Source organism: Beta vulgaris, chromosome 1 (genome assembly GCF_026745355.1).
Source record: "Beta vulgaris subsp. vulgaris cultivar EL10 chromosome 1, EL10.2, whole genome shotgun sequence".
Taxonomy (NCBI): Eukaryota; Viridiplantae; Streptophyta; class Magnoliopsida; order Caryophyllales; family Amaranthaceae; genus Beta; species Beta vulgaris.
Genome location: NC_079202.1, coordinates 23716486 through 23738770, shown reverse-complemented (window position 1 = coordinate 23738770; position 22285 = coordinate 23716486). Strand labels below are relative to the sequence as shown.

General features: G+C 35.3%; 2 protein-coding genes across 2 annotated transcripts; one reads left to right on the top strand and one right to left on the bottom strand.

The window, feature by feature from the left end:
* The first annotated feature begins 1698 nt into the window (after nt 1–1698).
* LOC104899125 (pyrophosphate--fructose 6-phosphate 1-phosphotransferase subunit alpha) lies at nt 1699–14242 on the top strand. The gene is made up of 19 exons (XM_010686262.4): nt 1699–1893; nt 4049–4221; nt 4847–4959; nt 7695–7769; nt 7855–7968; nt 8079–8146; nt 8362–8445; nt 9144–9197; nt 10152–10232; nt 10353–10446; nt 10524–10597; nt 10784–10894; nt 10989–11033; nt 11119–11175; nt 12184–12288; nt 12364–12480; nt 12609–12712; nt 12904–13069; nt 13736–14242. Exons 1-19 carry the CDS (start codon nt 1804–1806, stop codon nt 13862–13864), a joined length of 1854 nt encoding a protein of 617 aa, XP_010684564.2. The 5' UTR covers nt 1699–1803; the 3' UTR covers nt 13865–14242.
* Nucleotides 14243–16451: 2209 nt separating this feature from the next.
* On the bottom strand, nt 16452–16934 carry LOC125493336 (uncharacterized). The gene has a single exon (XM_048636590.1). It carries the CDS (start codon nt 16932–16934, stop codon nt 16452–16454), a length of 483 nt encoding a protein of 160 aa, XP_048492547.1.
* Between the last annotated feature and the right edge of the window lie 5351 nt (nt 16935–22285).

Sequence of the window (22285 nt, the reverse complement as noted above, 5' to 3'; positions counted from 1 at the left end):
TCCACAAAATTTTCATACGACGAAGGCAAAGATACTAACAGAATTAAAGCAGCATCCTCATCATTTACTTTAACATCAATATTACGAAGATCTAGTAAGATAGTATTCAATTTATCTAAGTGATCCCTTAGAGACGTACCTTCCTACAAACGCAGGCTGAACAGACGTTGCTTCATCATCAACTTGTTGGTTAGAGTTTTCGTCATGTATAAACTGTCTAACTTCAACCACAGACCAGCAGCAGTTTTCTGCTCCGCAACATCAGTAATTATGTCGTCAGACAGACACAACATAATTATTGAATGCGCCTTTTCCTCCAGAATTTGCATCTTACGGTAACTAAATCCGTTGCCTTCTTTGCCAACGGTGCCCACAATCCCTGTTGCTTCAGTAAAGCCTGCATCTTGATTTGCCACAGACTAAAACTATTCCTCTCAGTAAATTTGTCAATATTGACCTTCATCCCAGACATCTTTCTCACACAGATCGAACACCAAAGCTCTTGATACCAATTTGTTATAACAGATGTGAGAGAGAAATAAATAATAAACTCAAAAACAATAAAAACAGACAACAGATTTACGTGGTTCACCAATTTGGCTACGTCCACGGCAGAGAGAGATAATATTTTATTGATGATGATGATATGAGGAATACAGAGTTACATATGTTATATAGGCTATCTTAGTCGAAAAAACGACCTAAGGGTAAATCGAAAATTTAACCCGTCTAATAACAATTAATGAAAACACTCGTCGCAATCTATCCACAGAACTGCGAGTCGCGATCAGCTCTCGTCAGCTCTTCATAAAACAATCATAACTTTCTCGTTTCTCAGCGGAATTGGGCATATGACCTATCATTGGAAAGCTCTTGGAACAAGCTATCACCTCCAATTTGAATCACATCAAAAACATTTATAGATTGAGAGTATGTGTATTCAAAGTCAGCCTAATGTCATTCCTTCTTCACGCATTATACCAAACACCTTCAAGGCACCATTCAAGTCACTATTCTTACACCAATGAACTGACAAAGAAAACACAATGTATAAACAAATATTTGCAATAAACAAACTAAGAAACATAAAGATAAAGGTCAACAAAGGAGAATCGTTGAGATTGATGTTCATTGGAGATCAGTTGATGTACATTAGTTTCACATGTTCTTTGGAGAACAACTGATGTACATTAGTTTCACGCATTTTATTTTTTTTAGGCTGCATTTTGGCCCGTATTGACCATTCTAATGGTAGACACTAGTTCACCATCTACCAATTAGAGATTATAGGATGTCTTGGTCTATTAGTTAAGATTGAGATAGTGTGAACGATAGTTCACAGATTCGAATCCATTGTACTTTGTAGGAGAATGTTCAACCAACTAGACCAAGTTTAATTGGTTTGATTATCACTTATAGTAGATAGTATGATTAATAATAGTTGGGCAGACGAGTGGGCAGTAAAAGCTTAAACAACGAGCGGAACGTCGGAAAGCCGCAAGCAGAAAATGGGTTGAAACTTGAAGATAAAGGTGAAAGTTGGTAATAAACACTAACCGTGGATACCACTACCAGTGGCAGGATAGCAAATAATGCTTGAAACCAAGTCGAGTTATTGAAAAAGGCAGAATAAAAAATTAAAAACCAATGTTTCGTTTGGGTTTGGGTTGGTTGTATCGCCAATATAAAGGACCATCGCTTTAGCAAATAGCAGTAGGTAAACCGTAAACACACTTCACACTGCTTAACTCAAAACAGTTAGCACACAAACAAACATCGCGAAAAAGAAGAACAGCGATATTCATGGATTCAGATTTCGGAATCCCCAGAGAACTCTCTGACCTTCAGAAACAACGCTCTCTTTATCAACCTGAACTCCCGCCTTGCCTTCAGGTTCCCCCTTTTTTCTCTTTTATTTCTCACTTTTTCAGCCACAATTTTTTATTTTATTATATATATATATATAATATATATAATATTAATGTTTGAATTGTTCAGATTTATACGCCTAGAGATCTGTTTTTAGGTTTTATTAATCAGTGTTACTTACAGTGTAGATCGCATAAACTTTTTTATTTTTATATTTTTGTAATGTATGTATTGATTGATTGATTTATGGTAGAAATGTTGATGGATCGCTCAATTGCAGTTGCAGATCAGATTACGTATGTTGTTTTAGACATTATATTTGATTAATTGATTGTGTGTTTTTAAAGTTTAGTAGCTTGTACAGTAGTGATTAATGAATTTGCTTTGCTTTCATAACGCCGTTGTTTATTACTCCATCTGTTTCATTTTAATTACACACTTTGACATTTTACACTATTACAAATTTTACTCTGACCATCATTTGTGATTTATAAGTGGATGAAAATATAGTCATTTGGGATCTTGTTAGATTCATCATAACATGTATTTTATTAATATGTACTTTTTATAATTTTTACAAATACAAAACTAAAGATATACGTCCTCAAAGTTTTGCATTGACATGCGTGAAAAGTCTAAGTGTATAGATTAAAATGAAACGGAGAGAATACTTTTTAGAAGAATATTGAGTTTGCTTCTTTGTGATTGATCTGGTGTTGTAATTGTATACTTTATCTGTCTTGTAATAATAAGTCATGTAGGTAGGACTGTTTTGTTTTGCAGTCGAAAAATCCAATTTCGCTTTTTCTGAAACAGCAGAGATTTATGACTATGAGCATGGATGCTATGAAATTGTAATGCCTTGTGTTTGTCTTCGTCTTAATAGGTCTAATTACTCGATTCAACAAGTCATTTTTCTTATCCTGATGTCATAACATGGAAAGATCACATGCAAGTAGCTCGGAAAATTTAAAGGCTATTTAAATTGAGATCATTACTAATCTAAATGTGAAAAAAGCTTAGCAAAAATTATGGTAGTATATTCTCAAAAAGTCCGTTCTACTATGCCTAGCCAATATAAGCGAGTTTTGACAAACTAAAGCATTAGCATTGAGAAGAATGATATGATCTGTTTATTTGAGAACAAGTAGATGTAATTAATTAGATGAGTTGGGGAGAGGTAGAGAATCAAGGAATAGGAGTGCCAAAGTGAAGAAGGAAGTTAGCTTACTGTTGCCGAGGGGATTTTGGTAGTTAATGTCGCATTGAGGGTTCACAACAATATAACTGGCACTCTACTATTACCTAGCGAAAGGAGTATATACGGCTTATACGCACTTGAACTTTGCCTCGTATACTCGGTTGATTGATGTAAATGCAATTGTTATACCCTGGCCTCCAGATGCTGCTGTGATTTAAGAGTTGTTGCTTTATGTGTCTATAACCAAGTTTACATTTTGTAAAACTTATTCAACAAGTTTCAGCTGATTAAGCTAGCATTAAAGCTGTTCATACGTGAACTCATCTATGATTGTGCTGTGCACTGGCCTCCTTTCTTGTCTTCATATACCATATATGAAATCTTACATAGGTTTTTAGTTCAAATGAATAAAACCAACGGGTTACCCTTGTCAAGTCGTCTTGTGTTCATTAATTCTCGTTCAATATCCTAGTGCATGGAGCTAATAATCCTGAATCATTTAATACTCAAAGACAGTAAGAGTTCAGCATGATGTGACATTGAAACTAATTAAACCAAACTCAACATCATCCAAAGAACTAACATGACATCTGTTATGGGGGATATGGATTATCTCTAAGGGAGTGAGTTTGGAATAAACATAGGGAATTTGATATAATGAGTGTTTTCACTGCTTGGTATGGTTTGGGAATAAGATTGAGATAAGACAAAAATTTATCAAGATAACTCTCCCTCCAGTTCTCTTTCTTCCTCTTCACTGAGGATAAAATTGTCTTACCTCCCTCTTTTATCATCTCCATCCTCCAAATAGACACTCCGTTTCTTATATCCCTACCCCCATATCCCTATCCCACTCTGCTTATGCCCCTAAACAAATACCCGAAAGCAAAGAAAAATAAAACATCTAGACTAAGAGCCAAATCCCTTTTTAAGCTTTATATTTCATTTGACAGATCTTATTTAATATGGCATTTGCAGGGAACTACAGTAAGGGTAGAATATGGTGACGGAACCACTGCTATTGATCCTTCAGATGTCCATGCCATCAGTCGGTACTTCCCCCACACATATGGTCAACCCTTGGCCCATTTTCTCAGGGCAACTGCTAAGGTCCCTGATGCACAAATTATAACTGAGCACCCAACTATCAGGTTTGTGTTCTCTATTTTATTTGCTTTTCTCTGGTGTCATTATCAGACACTTTTTGGTGGTTATCAGAGTGTTAACTCTTTCTACTGCCTGCTTTTAGAATAAGAATGAGTAATAATTCCTTTTAAGATAAATCATGCTGCTAGTTAAGCCTACTTGTGCCACTATACAATATGTCTGCCGCAATTGCCTACAACTAAGATGTCTAAATTCCTAAAAGTCACTTATATCCCATTTATAGATATGTGTGTCGACCCCTGCAACAAATCTCTTTAAACTTGATAATGTAGTGTGATGTTGGCAGATTAAATACCTTGCTCTGTTGCTCATTTATTGGGGCTCTAGGTTGTGAACTTGCTGCAGACAAGAGGGAATTTTTTTAAATGTGTTTAAGGTAGCAATTTGAGTAACTCGGTTATTGTTGATCTGTTATATTTTCTTTATATGTTTGTATTGTTTTCACAATCTATGATAATTTATTGCATGTTGACTTTCGGACATTTTACAGATGATTATGGCAACAATGATTCTTTGTGCATGCATATGAACATGGAAGAGTAATATTTTTCACTGATAACGATTGAAGATTTTGTTATTCATGTCATTCCTGAACCAATTTTTGAGCAGGTTGGGAATTGTCTTCAGTGGGCGACAGTCTCCAGGAGGACACAATGTTGTATGGGGTCTTTATAATGCTCTCAAGATACACAACACAAACAACATTTTGCTTGGATTTCTAGGTAAGAGGAATAATTAGTGCTCATGTATTAGAGCATCAACTTTCAGCTTTTGGAACATTGCTTTGTTTGTTTTGTCTAAAATGATGTGCACATTGTAGTAAAAGGTTTGTTCTGTCGTCATTATGGTTAGTTTGGGGATTTAAAGATGCATCAATTTTGCATAATAATCACATAGGGCAATTACTAAGAGAGAAGGCATATTTGAAACAAATTGGGGAAGCAGAGGAAAAGCACAAAGAAAGACGTTTGGACTAGGGGGATGGCATATGAGCGCAATAATGTATTTTGACTAAAGTATAGTTGGTGATGATACTTAGACGTATGGTTAATGGCTAGTACCTAATATACTAGGAAAAAGACGTTGTATAATATCCATATTGGTATAAAAACATTGTATACTAATATATTGGTTTCAATATACAACATAAAATAATGATAAATAGCGTACATGATCCTCAAAGCTCTATGTAGCAACTAATCAGCTTATTTGGAAACTACTTTCTCGTCGTGTGGGGATTAATTATACTAAACCCGACTCCTAGAAATGTGACCGATTACATAGGACACTTAAAGGGCTTTGGCACTGTCCTACTAGCTCACCCTTTCCATATCCTTGTATCAAAAAGGATGTATTGGTTCCCTTCAGAAAGGAAAGTAATGTTGTTCCCCTCATTACCCTTTAGTGAACACTTCTCTTTTTCGTTTGTCCCATATCAGTTTAAACACTTTCATTTTTTCCATGGTCGCACTTTTATCATATTAGCTCTCTAACATCACTTTATCTCAAAAGTAAAAGTACATGGGTCCCCTGCCTAACCTTTTTTGATCTTTCTATTGTATTGTTACAAAAAGGATTTTCGGAGAAAAGAGATATTTTTACCTATTTAATTTTCAATTTAATACCATTTTGTAGAATTCCTAAAATAGGATTGTATTGTAAAGCGGGTTATGTTTATTATATTAAATAGTCAATTTAAACACGTGCAGATATCCATATATCATAATATCTTATATAAGATACCTATTTCTTCATAAATTACTCAACTTTCTCTCTCCTTCAATAAAAAAACCTCACTAACTCATACTACCTCTGTTTTTATTTAGTTGCAACGTTTTGACTTTCACGCTTGCCAATGTACAATTTCAAATCGTTTTATCTCTAATTGTATGTAAGTAAAAATTATAAAAATTTGATATTATGAAAGCTTACATCGAAACGAATCAAACAAGACCCCACATGACTATATTTTGTTTAACATATAAATCAATAAATGTGGTTAAATAAGAGAACATGAATAGTGCAATTTGTCAAACGTTGCAACTAAAAGAGAACGGAGGTAGTATTACATCTACCTTCTAATAAATAATATGTGATAACCACACAACAACATATGAACTTATAATACGTGTCCAACCAAGTGTTCATTTATTTCTGGGAGTACTTTTTGTAAATTGATCTTCCTTTGAGATGATTTTATCGGTACTTAAACACCTCTTGTAAGATGGTTAAGACAATTGATATATACTTTGACATGTTGTCACTTTTACGGCATTTGAAGTTCCTCTAGCTCTTCGACATATTGATGGTTGATGCTCACCGTTTCGTCGAATATACCATTTAATATAGGAACTTGATGTGGTGTATAACTCATCTCTGGCTCCTTAGTTCAAGTGGTGATGATCAAGTTGTGAACTACTTCTCATTTAGCTTGGTTCATTGTCTTTTGTGAGCTCTGTTTTTGTTACATCCTTAGTAGTGATGGCCAGTGGTGCAGGCTGGGTGGGCCGGGCCGTGGGCCGTAGCGGGTTGGGCTGAGGTTTCACAGCCTTGGACCGTGAAATTCATGGGTTAGACGGGCTGGTCCGTAGGCTGAAAAATCTTGGCTCACACCGGTTGGTTATCGGTTTTCACGGTTCGGGAAGCGGTTCGTGGGTCTAGTTGGCTGAACCAGGCGGGCGGGCCGGCATGAATTTTTTTTTCCAAGATTATTTAATCGTTGAAATTATTCATTATTGTTACATAAAATATTTAAAATGAATTAAAATATATCAAATTATTAATATTAATGAATAATTTCATTTTTTTAAAATTTGATTGGGTTATAATATATGCAATTTGATTAAAATATATACAATTTGATTAAAATAAACACAATTTGGTTCAATATTTACTTGGACTGGGATAGTCCAGTTCATGGACTGGGCTGAACCGGTTTCGTGGCCCGGGTTAGGCTCATGAAATTTGGCCCACGGCCCACCCACCAATTTCACGGTTCGAGCTGGGTTGGACCAGGCTTTTTGCGAGCCCGAACCACACGGCCTACGAGGTGGGCTGGCTGGATGGACTGGATTGGCCCGCATTGTTGGCCATCTCTAATCCTTAGGGTATACGTACATACTATATTCGTTTTACTCGAGTGGAGAATGCCTACGCATTGAGAATTTATGTTTGGTAAATTGCTATGTCTTTACTTTGCCGTTATCTTTTATGTGGAGGCAGGAAAATGGATGTAGAGTGTTTTATTGGTGCGCACGTACTAGAGAATTTGATTGTTTTCGCTTGTAGCTAGTCTATATAGTTTGAGCAGACATGATGAGCTGTAGTTGTTTAATCACAAGTCATGGCTGCAGTGGAGTAGCATCTTGCTTTTGCATCATGTTGTAATATATATCTTGTTAGGCCTTATCAAAGCTTGTTGTTTACTTAAAAGTAACTGTACTTTTGCCTCTTGCAGGTGGTACAGAAGGTTTATTTGCACAAAAGACTCTTGAGATAACTGATGATATTCTGTCCACCTATAAAAACCAAGGTGAGTGTAATCATATGATGTTGGTCATAAGGAACTTTCTTAACTTTTTCTAATAAATCTATTTATTATATGTTGTTTTTTCAAGGTGGTTATGACTTGCTGGGAAGGACTAAAGATCAAATTAGAACCATTGAGCAAGTTAATGCTGCATTAGCTTCATGCAAGGCTTTGAAGCTGGATGGCCTTGTAATTATTGGAGGTACTTATAATAGAAAGATTACCAAGTTGATGTTTTTAATGAATATGTAGCTTCGTCAAATGATAGGTCCCTAATTTTTCTTCTTTTTTGTCTTTTGTTTTCTTTTGAAGGTGTAACATCAAACACTGATGCAGCCCAGCTTGCTGAAACATTTGCAGAGGCAAAATGCCCAACGAAGGTGTCCTACCTTTTTGGTGTTTCTGCCTTGTGCTAATTTAATACCAGCATCTTTCTTACCATAGTATGATATAGTTAATAGTAGATGACTCTACAAGAGAAAGCTTTAAGTTTTGAAGTTACAGCTATATTTTATAATCAGTTCTTCACTTCCTCGTTCTACGCTGTCATCCCAATCTTACCCTTTTCTTCAATTAACAAGTCAAAAATGTGCAGGTAGTTGGAGTTCCAGTTACCTTGAATGGAGATCTGAAGAACCAGTTTGTTGAAACTGATGTTGGGTTTGATACCATATGCAAGGTATGGTTCTATAAGCTTAATCTTCATGACTCATGAGTTGCAACAGAATTCCAGTAGAAATTCATGGATTATGCAGTGGTTCTCCACATATGTATACTACATCAAAATCAAATGCATGGAAGAGAGTGGCGGAAGTTGCCTGCATGATGTGCTGATGAATGATGCTTCATTAACATTTGGCCTGAGGTCATGAAGCTTTGTAATTTTGTATTGTCTTTCTGTCCGTGGTTGCCTTGTGGAAGGCATTTGGCTAGTTATGACATACTTCCTCCTGCCTTTTATTTTTACTTCACCATTTTTCAGTTTATGAGGTAGTTGGAACATTGACATTTTTGGCAATATATTCTCTTTCCGTCTCCTAGTGTTAACAGGTGTGGGTCCTTTTTATCTCACTCTATTTCTCTCCTCTCCTAAATTCTTGGGCCATATCTTCAATGTCTCAAGTAAAATACAAAAAAGGAGGAAGTATGTTGTAGGCTTTAACGTTGGAACTGGATTGAGTATCTACATGAACCCTCTAAAATTTAAAATCTCCTTTGGCAATTTCCCTTTTCTTGCATTAGGCTTGTATCCTCTTTGTGCTGCATTCCGTGCCCTGCTGATATGTTTTATTTGGATTTGAAGATCATTAGAATTTCTCTTTTTATATTTCTGACACGTCCTATTTTATAAAGCTAAATGTTCTTGCTTCTATGTAGGTTAATTCTCAGCTCATTAGCAATGTTTGCACCGATGCGTTGTCTGCTGAGAAGGTAATTTCTTGTACATGTTAAATTATTGCGAAGTTATTTAGAAATAATACATGGTAAAGTATAACCTAAATAAAATTTAGAACTCACTGGGAACAGTAAGATGGTATATTGTAAAAGTGGAAAAGAATATGTAAAGGGGGAGACTATTGATGTACCAGTAGTATTCACACACGGCACATTGTGATCCAGCATTATCAATATAAAAATTAAGGTAGTATTCATGGAAGCAGGATTGCTTTCCTAAACTTCCCTCCTACTAAATAAGGCAAGAGTAATAAATGGCAGCATTGAAGATGTAAGCTGGGGTCTTTATTTTCTTTTATAGCCAAAGCTGGGGTCTTCGTAATTGGGCTTATTTAATACGACTGTATTAATCATAATCTGGCTAAATAATGCTTGATCTTTGGATGATTGTATATTGATGATCACACTTTATATATAGATTTAGGATAAAATGAGAAGATTCGTAAAATGAGAAGGATGAGAAGGATTTTTTCGCTAGTTCTTTGAATTGAATGTGCACATGTTTATAATCCTGTGCATTTTTTATAACTAAATGTGCATCTTTTTTCTCATGAAGATGTAGATGCAATTCGAAAACCAAAATATGTGTATTCAGTTAAAAAAAGATGCACAGTTGTTTTTCTCATTTTAAGAATTTTTCTTATTTGAGGCAGTGAAACTTCCGTTGGTGCTGATTTAAAACATGGATGAATGTTTTAAGAGAGTATCCTATAAGTTTATATAATTCAACAGGTTTTGGAGCAGGGTATTTGGTGATAGGCACATTTTATTCACTCAGAGGCTCTCGTTAATCACTTGTCTAGCATACAAGCTCACCCACACACATATTGCACCAACTTCTGAACTCTTTCTGTTCCCAAACTCATACCCTATGCTCTCTTGGATCTTTAGTACTGTCTGAAAGGCTTATCAATGTAATTTCTTTTCCAGTATTATTACTTTATTCGACTCATGGGCAGAAAGGCATCACATGTTGCTTTGGAATGCACTCTCCAGTCACACCCCAATTTGGTCAGCTGTCTTTTCTGTATTGCTAAACATGGTTCCATCTTATTTTTTAATCATTAATGGGGCCAAATGTGTCTGTTGGACATACTGACCACTCTTTTACTCTTATTGTGTTATATTTAGGTTATTCTAGGGGAGGAGGTGGCTGCATCAAAATTAACTTTGTTTGATCTGACAAAACAAATTTGTGATGCGGTCCAAACCAGGGCAGAAAAAGGTCCAATACTTTCCTTGTCTTGATTATGTTCATATGATTGCTGCTTTCTGATTTGTTTTGTTGATTTCGTATTCCAGATAAGAATCATGGGGTCATCCTACTTCCAGAGGGGCTTATTGAAAGTATTCCTGAAATTTATGCTCTCCTGCAGGTATATGATTCGAAGATATATTGTTGGCATCTTATTTTCTCCATGTTTTTCTTTGTTTTGGTTAAATGAACTTAGTGGTAGAGGCGAGGGATACTTTTCTTAAGCCTTTATTTGTTCAGAGGCCTGTCATTGTTGAAGCTTCTTGGTCTTTGCTGTTATTGACTGTTTTCGGATGATACGGTGCAGGAAATTCATGGTCTTCATCGAGAAGGTGTATCTGTTGACGTTATGTCTTCTCAGCTTTCTCCCTGGGCATCTGCCTTATTTGAGTTTTTGCCACCTTTCATTAAGAAACAGGTTTGGAATTCCTAATACAAAATCTCTTTAGGATTTGGAAATTTCTGTCTATAGCATGAGTAATTATTCTAATACAGGAAATATTATGTTGCAGCTGCTCCTTCACCCTGAATCAGATGATTCTGCACAGCTGTCACAGGTTCTGATTTAGAGCTTCTGGTATTCTGAAGTAAATTGAGTTATTAGTTGCTCTTATGAAATTGAAATTTTAACTGTTTATGCAGATTGAGACAGAAAAACTTCTAGCTCATCTTGTGGAGGCAGAAATGAATAAACGTGTGGTACGAAAACTAAATATAATAGGTGGTTTTTATGCCTTTTCTGTTGGTTTTTATTGCTACCTGGAACTCTTGTTTAAGTTTGCACCAAGGAAATAATTCGCTGATGCGGTCTCGGCAATGTTTGCGTCATCGTGGAAGCGGCTTATAACAGATGAATGGAACGTATCGCGGCTGACGCGGGTCATTAATATGTTCTAACCTTATTTGTATTGTTTTAGTTTATGAAGCATTATTACAACATAATATAATCAAATCTATCATAATATCATGTTTCATCAACTATATAATTAATTCATAAAATATTTTCGGCCAATGTTTGAAAAGAATAGATGTAACGGGGATAAAAACATTCTGACGCGGCGAGTTCACGTTACGGAATGGGCAACGCGGTGAGAATTGTGTGATTTTAATTTTGGCGTTCCGTAACAAGATTTTGTGGAACAGCATTGTTTCGCTTAAAATTGAAGTGCCTAAAGTAAAAAATGTATAGTTTTGGCTAATCTGAGAAATTGGTGAAGTGACTTAACTCAGTGTTGATTAAGTGACATTTGTGCATGCAAGTTAAATTATATGCAGTTTTTTTTAAACAGTAAAATGTGCATGGAAAAACTTGCATGAATAGAGTTGTATAATCAATAACGTTATCGTCTAATGTACTCTATGTGCTAGATTCTCTGTGCATCCATGCATTTTCACAAATACATTTTCTAACAGAAATGGGTCTTTTGTGCATATTGACATTTATCTTTATCTAACATAGTCCATGAGGGGCTCTGGACAATTTTCTCGTTGATATAAGAATTTTAGACCTGTTTTTATAATGAAGGCTTCCAAAATGTGTGCTTGCTTTTGGTCCACAAATTTCAGGCTATCATTTCCGTTGCGGTCACTTGTATTGAGTGATGCTTAGGTGGCTGTTGAATTACTAGTTCTGCCTTTTGATTTCCCGCGGTCTTTGATCAATCTTGCTTTGGCATGCCTTAATGGCCCTTCTAACTTCTTTGGCAGAAAGAAGGCACATACAAGGGAAAGAAGTTCAATGCAATCTGTCACTTTTTTGGCTATCAAGCTCGTGGTTCTCTACCATCAAAATTCGACTGTGACTATGCTTATGTATGCCCTGAATCCTTATAGATTCGGTTTTTTCAGTGGTATGCAATTTGCTTACAATTAAATGAATCTGTGCAGGTTCTTGGTCATATATGCTACCATGTCCTTGCTGCTGGCTTAAACGGTTATATGGCAACTCTTACCAACCTTAAAAATCCTTTGAACAAGTGGAAATGTGGTGCTGCTCCCTTGACAGTAAGGCTCACTTACTGTCTGTTCAATCTTATTGCCTAGTGTTTTATAATTCAACTATAGTTTATATAGTGACTAACTTTACGAACTATAAAAAATTATAACTTGTTTGTTACTTCTTGATAATCCAGGCAATGATGACTGTGAAACGCTATTCTCGAGGTCCTGGTTCATTGGCTATTGGGAAACCTGCTATTCATCCTGCAACAGTGGATGTGAAAGGAAAAGCATATGAGTAAGTCTCTCATATCCAGGTGGAAATGCTAATAAATTTTAGTCATGTGATTTTTATGCAGCGGTAGTGTGTTACCTTTTCCCAATGTATGTGAACACATGGATGCTAGACTATCTTCTACAATTCTCTTTCACCCAGTCACCCTATATTTCCATTGTAATATATGTATTGATTTAGTGTCTGCTTTGTAGGCTTTTGAGACAGAACGCTGCAAGATTTTTGGTCGAAGATATCTACAGAAATCCAGGTCCACTGCAATTTGATGGTCCTGGTGCTGATGCTAAGGCTGTTACCCTCTGTGTGGAAGACCAGGACTATATGGGCCGTATCAAGCAGCTGCAAGAATATTTAGACAAGGTACATGATCATTTGACTACACGATGTCACTAACTACTCTCTTACTCTGTTTATATAAGCATTGCTTGGGTGCGAGGGAGGAAATAAAGAGAAAGAAAGGAGGGGAGGGGAGTGGAAGGAGCAGTGGGTTTGCTGTCCAGTATCTTTCCGTACTTGGAATGATTTGGTGATATCAAAAGGGGAAGGAAATTGGATATTTCCATATTCTGTCCCTTAACCTTTTCCGAGTTCAAATACATATAGAGGAACTATTACTCTCTCTCCTCTTCATTTCTCTCCAAATACTCTTATTGGAATACAGTTTATTTCATCCATATCACTGGATCACTTGTTCCACCTTGTGAGTGGGACCCTTTTGAACTAGAAATGACTTTTCCATCTTTCCTACACCTAGCATGTTTGCACTTTGTAGAATATGGCCTGTGAAAATCTCACCTCCACACTAATTTTTTTTACTGTAGAGACATACATATTATGTTGTTGTCGTTTGCAATCATGCAGTAATTTTATGGACATTCTGGCTTCGTTTTCACTCGTTTATGATGCTCACGACTGTGTTTATTTCACTCGTGAGTGGAGAGTTGAGACCCTTCCTTTTGGGGGGCAATTCGCATTCGCTTTCTGCACCTTATTCATTGTTTTCTCAACTTCAAATGCTATTTCCAGGTACGAGCCATAGTAAAGCCAGGATGTCCACAAGATGTCCTGAAAGCAGCACTCAGTGCCATGGCTTCCGTGACAGAAATTCTGACTGTTATGTCATCAAGCTCCAACAGTTGGCAAAAGGTCCTCTAATTGACGTGAACTATACAGTTTGTGAAGATCTTCAAAAGCAGCTTTATTTCAGTCTTCTTCTGTGTCGAATTAGGAGTTGCTATGTTAGAAATCTGATAAGCATTAGGAGCCTGTTTTTCTATTTAAATTTTTTCCTTGTAGATTTGTGATATTCCGGGTGAAATAATTTATGCAAGGACAGATTGCAGTTTTGCAATGAGTATAAATGCCAGATGGTCATTGTAAAACCAACCGTTCGAGATGTACTGCAGGTAAATGGTTGCACATTTGTTTTGTTTGGTTAAGTGTCCAATTATCTGTGTCAGTTTGAGGCATCGATTTAAGGAAATGAATGAATTGTCCTGAATACAGAGCTCAGATGGGCTAGTATTTGCTGTAGTTGGTGTTTACATCTTCCAATAAAATTAGGAAAGCATAGGGAGCACATATCATGTTCTACGGTGTCCTGTAGTGTTTGGAGAATTGGCTAGAAATTCTAATTGTCCTTGGAGATTTGTCTCCATGGATAGTGAAAACAATCGTCTCAATATTTGTTGGTGGTTATATAATCGTCTCGCCATTGGCACTAGGCAATGCAGCACAACGAATAATTTTTTGGGCAATCATACAATGATTGTATTTTTGTACACTCAGATGTAGAATATGCAAGGAGCATCGAAAGCTGTTTTTTTTTTCTCCTTTTCTCATTTGGAGTTATTCCTACTGTGCAATTTTGGCACATTTGGGAGGTTATGAGTAATGATCAAAAAATAATTTTTGAGCGTACCATGATCATTATGTACCCAAATGTATGATAAAAATTGTAGCAATATCTCTCGATCTGACAAATTGTCTTACGATTATTTCCATTTTCTTTAATCCATATTCTATTTTAAATAAATGATCCTTAAGCTAATAATAAAAACAAACAGATTTTAGACCAAGTATATTTGAGTAATGAAGTGCTAAAAAAGTCGCAATTATATACTTCCTCTGTTATTTTTCTATTATAATAATGAGACTATTCATTCACCACACTTTTATTATCTTTTGTGATTTTTACATAAGGAAAAATATAAGCCATGTGCGATTTTGTTAGGTTCATCTTAATTATATTTTCAAAATATCTAATTTGTATTTTTTTTACTAAAATATAGTCAAAGATATTAATAATTAAAATTGCTATTAACAGTGTGAAAACTCTATTATTGTAACAGAAAAAGAATGAAGTTAGTATACTTCTATTATTTACTCTAACAAACTACCATTAAAACATCTATGGCCAAAAATGAGGAAAGAGAGTTACAAATGAAGCGTGAAAAAAGGAGCCATAGAAGTTGTTTTGTAATTGTCAATTAAGGTAAATGTGTCCAATAGCGGTGAATTTAGCTTTTTAGTAAAGGAATTAGAGATTAGTGACTAAAAAAATCAATAGTTATTAGTCATCAAGGACATATGGTCAATCTTACAGAATTTGAGGGTATATGGTGAATTTTGAATGATTGGAGGGTATTTAGTGAAATTCAAATTACACGAGGTTATCTGGTGAATTATTCATAATAAAATCCTTCTATTTATTCCTATTATGCATTCTCAACCACTGATTTAAAATCTACAACGGTCCTCCTCGAATACCTCATATGCAAACTTAAGTTAACAAAATCAACACCACTAAGTTATAGAGGGTGTCTAGTACATTATATGCAAACTTAAGGGTTATCTAATAAGTTTTTGAAGCAATAGGGTACCTCATAAAGTTAGTAAAACCTAAGGGATACTTGGTGAAAATTCCTTTTACTTTATTAAGTGACCATTTCTTTCTCCTACTCTAGTAAATTAAAGGGTACATTTATGCCAAACCTATTGTTTGGCTTATTGAGGTCTGCAATTTTTTCGCAAGTTCATTAGAGGTCGACCGGCGTGACAGGATGCGTGGATGAGAGGGTGACAGGATGCGAGGGTTTAGAGGGAGAGAGAAGATGAGTGACCGGCGTGAGGATGATAGGGTTTAGAGGGAGAGATAAGATGAGGGGAGATGAGAAATAGGCGTGTAATTGATGAGAGGATTAGAGGAGGAGAGAGAGTGAAAGGCGTGTAACTTATAAGAGGAAAAGGAGTAACCCTAGATGGATCCATTTAATTTTTTAAGATCCAATTGCTGCGGTTTTTAGTAGGAACCACAGCAATAGGTCCAAAGAATATTTTTTTAATATATTGCTGTGGTTTTTGTCAAAAATCGCAGCAATATGATTGGTTAAATGGTTAAAAAAATTTCAAAAAATTTCTGTTGAAACCATATTGCTGCGGTTTTCGACCGAAACCGCAGCAATATGGTTATTTTATATTTTTCCTTTTATTTTTACGTGATATATTGCTGCGTATGGGTAAAACCGCAGCAATACCACCGCAGCAAATATCATTTATTCTACTAGTGATACACTTAAAATTAGTCATACTTATGCTAAACATGTCAATTTTGAAAGCTGATAATAATAGACTACAAACTACTTTATTTGGGTTTCTTATTTTTGTTTTTATTTTTCAAAAAGAATTGAAGACTGAAAATAAAAAAACGATATTTTTTTTAGGGGAAAGAGAAGTGCATTAATCAAAGGGACAAGGTGCCCATAAGTACATAAGGTGTTACAGCACTAGGACAATGACGCTCCCAACATTGCTCAACACCAAACGACACTACTCTAGCGAGGTTATGGTCAACATAATTCCCATCCCTTCTAACATGAGAAAAAGAAACAGAAGAAAAGGCATTACACGTAGAAACAATGTCCCCAAGTATTACATCTAAATCTGAGAAGAAAATTGCTGCTTTCGTTAATTTTTTTGTAGCTACTAGAGAGTCAGACTCGAAAATCAAATCACCATACCCATGAGTTTTGGCCAAGCGGGTTGCCATATAAATTGCCTTACATTCAGCTACCTCGGGAGGCCAGAAGGCACGCACACGTCTAGCTGCAGCAAAGCACACCTTACCTTCCGAATCGCGGGCTACCACGCCAAGTCCCACCCAACCTTCATCGGCCAAGCTGGCATCTGTGTTCAATTTAATAGCTCCAGCAGGGGGGCATACCATGGGGCTGGGCTCGGAGCTGTTATGGATCGCATTCCACCATAAATCCTCACAACATAGCAATTAAATTCATCAACTTATTCTCTGGCACACAACAGTGGCGGGATGGCTAGTATTCTCAAACACTTTCTTGTTTCTTTCACCCCAAACATTCCATAGGATATAACAGCCCTTTTGAACCACATTTGCATCCATCTCACTCCATCTGACGAGCGTATCACACATGGCTTCATCTTCCACCCCTTGCAATAACATATGACAACCCAGCTCTTCCCACAACTTTAGCGACATCGAGCAGCTATATAATAGATGTGATTGCGTCTCATCCTCTCTGGCACAACAGGGGCAAATAGCTTCTTTGACGAGGTGACATCGCTTAAGCACTGCCCTTACCGGGAGTGAGCTTGTGCAAGCGCGCCACATGAAATGACGAACCCTAGGCGACACATTTAAGCTCCACAAGATGTTCCACACTCTATGAAAATCATCCAATTTCCCACCTTTACCCAACATGTAAGCGGTTTTCACCGAATAAGTGCCATCCTTAGAGTACGCCCAAGTTAATTCGTCTTGTAAACATCTAGCTCTTAGAGGGATCGCCATAATAAAAGACGATATTGAAGAAACCCTATGGTAGTAAATAATCAGTTCGTCTTTTGACTTTGATCAATAATATCTTTATTTTTTATCATTAAAGATTATAAAAGGATGATATTTTGAAAAATATATACTATCTATCTAACAAGTCGGGCGAGCAAGTTTTTGGTTCGGTGAATGGAGGTCAGGTTTATTTTGGGTTAGGTAGAATACTGGCCAGTTATATAGGTTGCGGATCATATTTAAGTCAAAATGCATGTTAATGACTATTTTTTTATTAGCTTTTTATATTTCTATTTTATCATATAAAAGAGTATTTTCGTGTATATAACAAGAAAGTATAGTCCCATACCCGGTATGGGACAACTTTTCCCATATCAGTTACTTGATATGATTAGATGTAGCTCAGATATGATTTAATAGCGAACTGATATGATTTGATGTAGCCCAGATATGATTTAAGATTTCAACTAACAAGCCCCCCCAAAAAAAAAAATGAATTTTTTTTAAATAATTTTTTAATATTACTTTTGTCATAAAAATTACATAAATGTCATGGTATTGGCACATAACCGGTATGAGAATATGATTGCTCTGTATATAACAGCTATTTAATCTTTAATATTATGATATCATTGATATGACGTTCATATTAGTAACAGATATACGCTTTAAACCAATAAAATTGGTAAACTTTATAATGGTAATGGTATTCTCAGCCCCGATGTAGCGGCTACAAGTATGGATTCCGAAAAGTCGTCTTGCGTCTCTTTGTTACTACCTCCAAGCACCTCATTTTGTTCGTCGGCAAAGTCTACTTCACGGGTCAACAATCAGTCTACCAGCAAGATGAAAATCTCCTCTCGTGTGCACTCCAATATCAAAAGCCAACATAATACGGTAAAGCGTCGAAGTACCTCTTTTTCTAACCCTTTGTTTTGCAGGGTGCGCATTGGACTCAAGCGAAGTCCATACTGCTTTACTGAGGACGTCTGCTATCCTTGTCGGAAGAAATGTTATGCCCCTTCCCCCCTGTTTTAGTAACTACTCCTGTTCAAGATGATTTCCTTATGTTTGGTTACTATGTCCTAGGTTGTAATTCAGTTTTATTAATGCAAGTTTATCTGATGTCAAAAAAAAAAAAAAAAGATGTGGAAGTTAATGTGAAAATCAGCATGTATTTCATGCAAATATACATTTTCAAAATATTTTGTTTAACATTTAGTTAGAATTTAGAGCCAACCAGGTCATGTTGAGTTCAATCATAATTCTAACTCAGAATTAACGAGTTCATTGGGCTCAAGTCATTTTGAATTTTAGGTCAAAAACTTTTGTTCAAAACGTAAGAAAATCGGGCCATATTAGGTCAGGTCGGCTTCTCGAATCGGGTCATTTTTAGACAAGTTTTATTGAGACAACTCAATTACATTTTTAGTGCTTTTTGGGAGTAACATGTTACATCATAGCTTATCGTGCAACATCTCACATGTATTAACTAATATGATGGTTTCATATCACTATTATTGATTTTATGTCATTATTGGTGTATCTCAAATCATTTTGGAGTTGTCTCATGTCATTTATAAAACACTTTCATATCATTATTATTGACTTCTATGACATATAACAACAAACTTATATAATTTTGGAGCTGTTTCATCTCATTTTCCCGTATTTTATTATTAATTTTCAACTCATTTCAATGTCATTTTTATTCATTTCTATATCATTTTCGGCAAACTTGTATCATTTTTCTCCATCTTAATTATTATATGCCAACTCTTTATATACCAGCCATATCATTATTACTCATTCTTAGCAAACTTACATCATTTTCACATCATTTTCTCATATTTTCTTTTATATTATTTGTAAACTCTTAATATACCCAATCCGACTTGCGTGGGCCCGGTTCACACTAAAAATATTGTGCACCAGGCTCAGACGACCCGCTACAAACTACTCACTACCATTTTCCAAAAGTTGCGATTTTCTCTCTTCAATAATACAAAAACAATTGTTTAGAACAAACATGCACTATATCATGTCCATATACATTATATCATGCAACACTATCATGTAAAAAAAAACACGGGAAAACACTATATCATTTCAATATACACTATATCATGTCAAAACACACTATATCATGTCCACATACACTATATCATGCAACACTATCATGCCAAAAAAAAACAGCAAAACACTATCATGTCAAAACACACTATATCATTTCAAAATACACTCTATCATTTTAAAATACACTCTATCATGTCAATACACACTATACCATGCAAAACACACGCCAAAAAACTCAGCAAAACAAGATTATGTCAAAATACATTATATATATCATTTCAAAATACACTATATTATTTCAAAATACACTAAATTATTTCATAATGAAATAGAAATGAATGGAAAAACTCAAAGACATAGTACGAACTTGAACAGAGAGAAAATGAAGAAGTTAATTTATGAGAGCGAAAATGCAGAAGTTATAAAGAGAACGAAGTTAGAAGAAGTTATCAGAGGAGAGAGAAGTTATTAGAGGAGAGAGAAGGAGAGAGAAGCTAAGGAGAGAGAAGGAGACAAAAGTTATCATAGGAGAGAGAAGGAGACAAAAGTTATCAGAGGAGAGAGAAGAAAGAGTGGAAGACTGAACGCGGTAAAAAGTGAGAGTTGTAATCATTACAACTCACATGATACTTGATATGATTACTAAACCAAGAAGTCTAATAATCAAGTATGAATGTGAATCTTGAATAGATTAACTCCAAGAACTTCGAATAACCAAGCATAAAAGTCGAACAAGGATATGAATTTACTCAAGATCACTCCTGAAACTTAAATAAAGACTCTAAACACTCTCAAAACACTCCTGAATTAAGATGTTTAACACTAAGTATTCAACACTCCTGAAGAATAATTAATGATTTCAATTGTTAAGCAAGCAAGCAAACAATCAAGAAGGTTTTAAGCAAAATCTAATCTATATCTATTATTGAATAAGTCGGTCCCTATATATAGGGTACAACCTATACTAATCCAACTAGGACTAGATAAAAGATCTATGCTAATCTAACTAGGAAAACATAAACTTATCCTAATCTAACTCTTACTAATCACACGCCTAAAGATAACATGTACAAGCCACATGTTTATCTTGTAAAACATAAATCTATCTATCTATAACATAACTTTCTAACTTAACTATAATTCTAATCCAATTAGGAATCCTAATCCAACTAGGATTTGGATTTCTAACTTAACTAGAATTCATAAACTAATATACTCCTAACAAAACTAGGAGTTCTAATCCTATTAGGATTAGGATTTTAAGAGTCCTATTCCTACTAGAATTAGGAAATAAACAAACTCATAACAAACTAAAAATTAAAACTCCTAAATTACATAGAATTCTAAAAGATTTAGAATACTACATAATTAACACTTCTCATACGCATCAAGACTGGACACAGTTCATATTAGTTTTTTTTAATAATATACCATATCATTGTTACTCATTTTTGTGTTGTTTTTACTCATTTCTCTGTCAATTTTCAGCACACTTATCATTCCCCCCTATTTATTATTATTTGTCAACTATTTAGGTATCACATCATTATTATTTATTTTTGTGTTTGTTTTACTAATTTCTATGTCAATTTTAAGCAAACTTGTATCATTTCCCCCATATATTATTATTATTATTATTATTATTATTATTATTATTATTATTATTATTATTATTATTATTATTATTATTATTATTATTATTATTATTATTATTATTATTATTATTATTATTATTATTTATCAACTTTTTATATAGCTGTAAACACAACGTCGTGTCTCCCCATTGAGTAACCGATGATGAAACATATCGTCGTCCTAATTGGTCCGGTTCAAAGGCAGAGAAACTACACAAGCTAAAGCGCAAAACCATTTTGAGGAACATCAAAAAATTTATTTATTCAAAATGATTCCATGCCCACTTTTAAAAGCCTAATTAATTATTCATAATAATTTATTGTATTTTCAAGCACATTTTCATAAACCCAATGAATCATTGCTGATAATTAATTGTCTTTTTAATAAATTTTTATATTCTTGATAATTAATAAATATTTTCTTAATTCATAGATATTATAAAAATCATATTTTTGTTTCTAAAGATAGCTGATTTTAGACTTCAAAACATAAAATTTCATCAAAAATAAAAAGGAACCTTTCAATTCGATGGGGGGGGGGGGGACGGGGGAGAGGGGAGAATGATACGAACGAGTTGTTCTGCTCGTGGGTTGAGGTAAGTTCCTTTTTTTCGTTCAGACTAAATCCCTTTGATTTTTCATTTGCCTAACTGTGGTTTTATTCTATTGATAGTTCTCCGCTCGATTGGCCAATGTCGCCCAAAATCAAGTTCATTTGGCTAAGGAGGTGCAGGTCCTGAAAGCGAAGGGCATGACCCACTTTGATGACCTCTATCGGGCAAAGGAGGCCCAACACATTGCCGAGTCTAAGCTCGTGGATGCCGAGAAGGCCATTAAGGTCGACCAACAGGGGTTTAAAGAAGAACGAGAGCTATGGGCCAAGGAGAAGGCCAATCTTATCCTTGTTGTGGCTCTGCTGTCACTACTAAGGCCGATGTTGAGGCCAAGGTGAAGGTGGATGAGCAGAAGGTGACCGATCTTGAGGGTCGGCTTGCAGAGGTTGAGAAGCTGGTGAAAACCCAGGAGCAGTGGTTCAGGGGCTGG

Coding starts and splice junctions, on each gene's coding strand:
- LOC125493336 (XM_048636590.1), bottom strand. CDS start 16,934: ATGGTATGCCCCCCTGCTGGAGCTATTAAATTGAACACAGATGCCAGC.
- LOC104899125 (XM_010686262.4), top strand. CDS start 1,804: ATGGATTCAGATTTCGGAATCCCCAGAGAACTCTCTGACCTTCAGAAA. Junction 4,960..7,694: donor CATTTTGCTTGGATTTCTAG/GTAAGAGGAATA, acceptor TGCCTCTTGCAG/GTGGTACAGAAGGTTTATTT. Junction 13,070..13,735: donor TGCAAGAATATTTAGACAAG/GTACATGATCAT, acceptor TGCTATTTCCAG/GTACGAGCCATAGTAAAGCC.